Source organism: Panicum hallii, unplaced genomic scaffold (genome assembly GCF_002211085.1).
Source record: "Panicum hallii strain FIL2 unplaced genomic scaffold, PHallii_v3.1 scaffold_83, whole genome shotgun sequence".
Classification (NCBI taxonomy): Eukaryota; Viridiplantae; Streptophyta; class Magnoliopsida; order Poales; family Poaceae; genus Panicum; species Panicum hallii.
Genome location: NW_020356224.1, coordinates 106315 through 112157, shown reverse-complemented (window position 1 = coordinate 112157; position 5843 = coordinate 106315). Strand labels below are relative to the sequence as shown.

At 44.8% G+C, this 5843-nt stretch overlaps 1 protein-coding gene across 1 annotated transcript; it reads left to right on the top strand.

Annotated features, from left to right (window-relative positions):
• Positions 1-1945: 1945 nt before the first annotated feature.
• On the top strand, positions 1946-5579 carry LOC112878619. Its single transcript, XM_025942862.1, has 3 exons — positions 1946-2937; positions 3084-4012; positions 5422-5579. Exons 1-3 carry the CDS (start codon positions 1946-1948, stop codon positions 5577-5579), a joined length of 2079 nt encoding a protein of 692 aa, XP_025798647.1.
• Positions 5580-5843: the final 264 nt, after the last annotated feature.

Genomic DNA, 5843 nt, shown 5'->3' with positions numbered 1-5843 from the left:
TTCTGTAAAAGAGATGCAAAAGAACTAACAAATCAGTATTCTTTAAAATGTTAGGAAGAAGAAAAAATAACAATTAACAGAATGTAAGATTACCAAGCAATGGAGGAGAAGGGGGAACTAACAAATCATGATTCATTAACTCATTTGCAGGCAACAGCTTCAGTATTCAGACTGTAACTTTTCTGAACATTTCTAGACCTGCAATTACCAAGCAATGGAGGAGAAGGGGGAAGCAGACTACCTTTGGAGGAGGAGGAAGCAGACTATAGCCGGCGTTGAGGAGTGCACGTGGATGCCTTCGGTGCGCCTCTGTCCGAGCAAAGTTCAGGATGTCGACGGGGCTCTCCGGCCTCTGGCGTTGACGTGGATGTCGTCCGCGCTGGGCGCCGCTAAGTGGCGGGGAGGTAGGAGGAGGCCATGCTCGTTGACGTTGCGGGGTTGAGTGACAGTGGGCCGGGGGTGGTGGGTCGGCGCGGCAGCGGGGGTGATGGGTTGGCGCGGTAGCAGGGGCTTGAGGGACAGCGGGGGTGGTGGGTTGGCGCGGCAGCGCGGGTGGTTGGTCGGCGCGGCAGCGGGCCAGGGCTGGAGGGACGGCGGGGGTGGTGTGTCGGCGAGGAGAGGGGACCAAGGATTGGGGATTTTTCCCCTATCCCTAGCCGGGCAAGAGGATAAGGCGAGGGGGGATTTGGATGGCTTGAGCGGGAGGTGGGGTGGGTCCCGTGTGTCGGCGAGCGGGATAGAGCGGGAGAGAGCCAGGTGCGGCAGTGAAAATTTGGCCCTGGCGGGTGGGCCCGGATTGTCAGTGACCCTTTGAGTTGTATTAGGATTTCAAACCGATTTTTAGGCCTAGTAAACGCTTGAAAATGAAATGAACGTATAAAACAAAAATGTTCAACTCGTCTAGTTCTACATTTTTGGTTTTGGCTATTTTTTCATTTGAACTTTTTTTGACAGTTTCAAATTTGAATTTCAAATTTGACGGTCTATGGACTAAAAATTGGTGTGCTAAATACTTTCAAAATAAAAAGTGATGAACACAAAGATTGCACATCTCATCAAAATGAACACGTTTTGTTTTGGTAGTTAGTTCATTCGAGAAAGTGGCAGTAAGTTTGTTCATAAAAATTACATGTCTCACTAATAGTTTCATGAGGCTATATGAGAGATTGTTCCCTGGACTTGTAAATCGTTCAAACTTTGGAACATCAAAATATGATCAAAATCAACAAAAAAATTTGAATGATCATGATTTTACAAATTTTTAGAAAAAAACATCAGATTTCGAGATTGTATGTAGGAGAAAAATTTGTTACAAGATTTAGACATGAACATCTGGGCCCACATGTCATTGATACGCTGGACAACCTGGCCACTGTGTGCCCGCTTGGCCACTGGTCATTGTGTTGCCGCTTGGCCACTGCCTGTAGGCATCAGGCCGGCCCAACTGGCCTGCTGCCTTGGCGCCCCTCCCCTCACCCTGCAGGCTTGCCGGCGAGCAGCACCTGCACTCACTGGCCTCGCCGCCCCTCACCTCCAGCAGCCGCCGCCCCTCCCCTCAGCTGCATCTGGCGCCCACCCCTCAGCTCCAGCAGCCGCCGCCCCTCCCTCAGCTGCATCTGGCGCCCACCCCTCAACTCCAGCAGCCGCCGCCCCTCCCCTCACGTGCATCTGGCGCCCACCCCCTCAGCTCCAGCAGCCGCCGGCCGTCCCCTCACCTGCACTGTGGTACGTGGAGACTAGGGGTCCAACCCACGGTGGATCTTCACCAGCAAAACGAGCTGCTCCACCCCCACCAGCATCCATGCGCGGCAACCACACCCCCACAAGGTGAGTTCAGTGATGTGTACCTCTGTCAATTTACCATTTTTTCTTGTACTGTTTTAACTTTAGTCCAGGGATTTAAGATGGATTTGTTACTCTTTGCACCTAATTTATCCAGGTCGAGATGGATAGAAGTTGGATTTATACAAGTGCACCATTTTCGCCGGCCTTTTTGTCTGGTGTTCAACACTTCATGGAATATGTCAGAGCTAGATGTACTAGTGTAGATGAGAAAATCAAGTGCCCATGCCGAAAGTGCTTGAACCAGAAAGAGAAAAGCCTAGATGATGTGCACGAGAATATCGAGCTCAATGGTATGTCTAGGTGCTATATTAGGTGGGCCCATCATGGAGAGGAAGAAGATGATGTTGGACAAGATGATGATGGAGAACTCGCTGATCTACCTGAAGATATGTCATGTAATGGAACTGACCAAGGCCAGGCACCACTTGATGAGGAAGGACAAGCTGAAGATGTCATAGATGATGGTGCAAGGGGAGTTCAGGGGTTGATTCAAGATTTGCGCGACGCAGCAAGCCATGGCCTCGGTGGTAACTTATATAAACAACTCATGGAAGAGGCAAAGCGTGAACTTTATCTAGGTTGCACCGAGGAGAGTAGGCTATCTTTCATGATTAAACTGCTGCATATAAAAGTGTACAATCGGATAACAACATCTGGGTTTGATGCATTCCTTGAGTTGCTTTCTTCAACTTTGAAGAATGTGCCCGGAATTCCTAAGTCATATAACGAGATGAAAGCTGTGCTTCGGAAGCTTGGTTTTGGTTATGTTTCTATTGATGCGTGCAAGTATGATTGTGCCTTGTTTTGGAAGGACCATGAAGGCGATGATCATTGCCCAGTTTGTGGCTTCACAAGATGGAAAGTGAACAAGGAGGGCAGAAAGAAAGTTCCTCACAAGGTCCTCCGTTACTTTCCAATAATTCCACGCCTTCAAAGGCTTTTCATGTCAAAGCAGCGGGCACAATATGCAAGATGGCACAAGGAAAAGAGGGTACCCGTTGAAAATGAAATGAGACATCCTGCTGATGGGGAAGCTTGGAAAGATTTTGATGAGACTTTCAAGTCTTTTGTAGATGATCCCCGCAATTTGAGGTTAGCCATTGCTACTGATGGATTTAACCCATTTGGTCAGATGAGCAATTCATATAGCATATGGCCAGTGTTAGTGGTACCATACAATTTTCCACCCTGGATGTGCATGGACCAATCCAATTATATGCTTGCTTTACTAATTCCAGGCAAAAATCACCAGGCAAAGATTTCCATGTGTTTATGCAGCCTTTGATAGCAGACCTGATGGAGCTTTGGAAGGGTGTAAAAACTTATGATGCAGTTGAAGGCAAAGACTTTAGCCTGCGTGCAGCGATTCTGTTTGGAATCCATGACTACCCTGCATTGGGCACCATGTCAGGCAGAACCACTAAGGGTTACTTTGCATGTGTATACTGTGATGAGAATCCATGCTCCGAATGTCTTAGAAACAAAATTGGTTTCATAAACCATAGACGTTTCCTCCCTAACGACCATGCTTGGAGGACAAACAAATCTTTCAATGGCAAGCATGAAAAAAGAGAGCAGCCAAGGAAATTTACTACAGATGAGGTTATGGCAAGGTTGGATTCAGTTTGCTATGTTCCAGGCAAGAATCCAGATAAGCCAAAACCAAGAAAACGATGCCGTAATGTAGATGAACCAGTATGGCATCTGAAGGTTAGCTTGTATGATTTACCATACTGGTCAAAATTGAAGCTACAGCACAACCTTGATGTTATGCACATAGAGAAAAACATATGTGAAACCATTTTGTCAACTCTGCTTAATATCCCAAATAAGACAAAGGACACCATCACTGCTAGACTAGATTTGGAGGATAGAGGTATAAGAAAAGAGCTTCATTTGCTAGATGACAGTGGTAGTTCATCATCAAAGCCAAGAGCTTGTTACGTTCTAAAACCAGAAGACAAGAAGAAGTTCATGCAATTTGTGAGCAATGTTAAGTTTCCAGATGGCTATGCCTCCAATATATCAAGATGTGTCAATATGGAGGGAGGAGGATCAATCCATGGGCTGAAAACACATGACTGTCATATAATGCTGCAGCATATTTTACCAGCTGGCCTTCGTGGTTTGGTGCGCAAAGATGTATATGAAGTAATTGCTGAATTGGGTAGGTTTTTTAGACAACTTTGCTCCAAAACTATAAAGGTTGATGCACTACACCAGATGAAGGAAGATATTGTGCTTATCATTTGCAAGCTAGAGAAAATCTATCCTCCAGCATTTTTCGATGTTATGGTTCACCTAGCAGTACACTTACCTGATGAGGCACTCCTTAGGGGACCGGTGCAGTATGGATGGATGTATCCCATTGAGAGAAGGTTGGGCACCTTTAAGCGTTTCGTTCGCAATCAAGCAAGACCAGAAGGATCTATTGCGGAGGCATACACTGCCTATGAGTGTATGACCCAGTGCTCAACATATTTCAGTGACATCATTAGTAGGTTCACTAGGCCTGAAAGAAACTTAGATGGACAAGAGAACATCTCACCCAATGGTTACTCTATTTTTGATCATGGTATTAACCTGTTGGGTGCTTCAAATCTTCATTACCAAGACAAAGACATAGACTCCATGGTTTGGTTTGTTCTAAATAACTGCGAAGAAGTTGACGAATACAAAGAGTGAGTAATTCCTGCTATTGCAGCCATCTTTATTCAATACTAGTGTCACAAAATAACTAATTACCTTCTTCCTTTGCAGCATGTATAGGGCACAATTAGAACAAGAAGAGGTCAACAATGTTGAAAAAAAGATGTCAACACAATTCGCTGCATGGTTGGAGAATCATGTGTGTTCTACTTTCTACAGCATGACTTCATCATTTATGATCCAATACATTTTCAAATTCACTAATTCTGTATGTTTTTTACCGGCAGATTAGCAAATTGAAATATGAAGGCACAACACTTGTTGACGAAGACTTGTACTCACTAGCATGTGGGCCGGATCCGCGAGTGCGTTCGTACACAGCCTGTATAATCAATGGGGTACGGTACCACACTAAGGCTCGTGATGAACATAGGAAGACACAGAACTCCACCATCAAGTGCCCAGGTACTCACGGTGATGACACAATGAACTTCTATGGGACAATCGTAGACATTATTGAGCTGAGTTACAGTAAGAATAGCAAAGGGAGTAGAACTGTTATCTTATTACGATGTGAATGGTACCATCTTGGGGGAAGGACATACCAGATGAAAGATGATGGTTACTTCAAGAGCATAAACATCACAGGCCGATGGTATAACGATGATCCTTTCATTATGGCCACAGATGCTACACAGGTATTTTTCTTGGAAGATACAAAATTAGGGCCATGTTGGCGAGTGCTACAAGAATTTGGCCACCGACATATATTTGATGTCGAAGAGTCCAACACAAACCAACCAATCCATGAACAAGTACAAATGAGATCTCAAGAGGCATACCAAGAGGAGCATATTTCATCTAGAGATGGTGCAGTGAGAGACATTCCTCCAGATATGGATTTGTTGCACATGGATAATGAACCAGGCAGCCCTATTAGTAGAGACCTCATCGAGAGCATCCGTCGACAAAAACATATTGCTCAAGGTGATGAAGCAGACCGCGAAGATGAAGATGAAACCTACGTTGAGTACCATAGTCCAAAAGAAGGCAATACTTCAGGAGAAGACAGTGATGTTGATTGACCTTTGCATTTCTAGACATATGTGAACCATGCATGAACTTTTCTGTTATTGACTTTGTTGTATTTCAATTATGCTACTACATTTGTATCTGAATTATGAGATTGCAAGACCTTATATGCAATGTTTTTGTTTTCAGTGTATACTTCATGTGTGATGCAGGTTACAGTAGAGTGTCCAGATTTCATTCACATGATGTGTGTGTATATATATGGGGACTTCATGTGTCATGCCCAGAATCTGTCATAAAATGGATTTCTTGGTTTT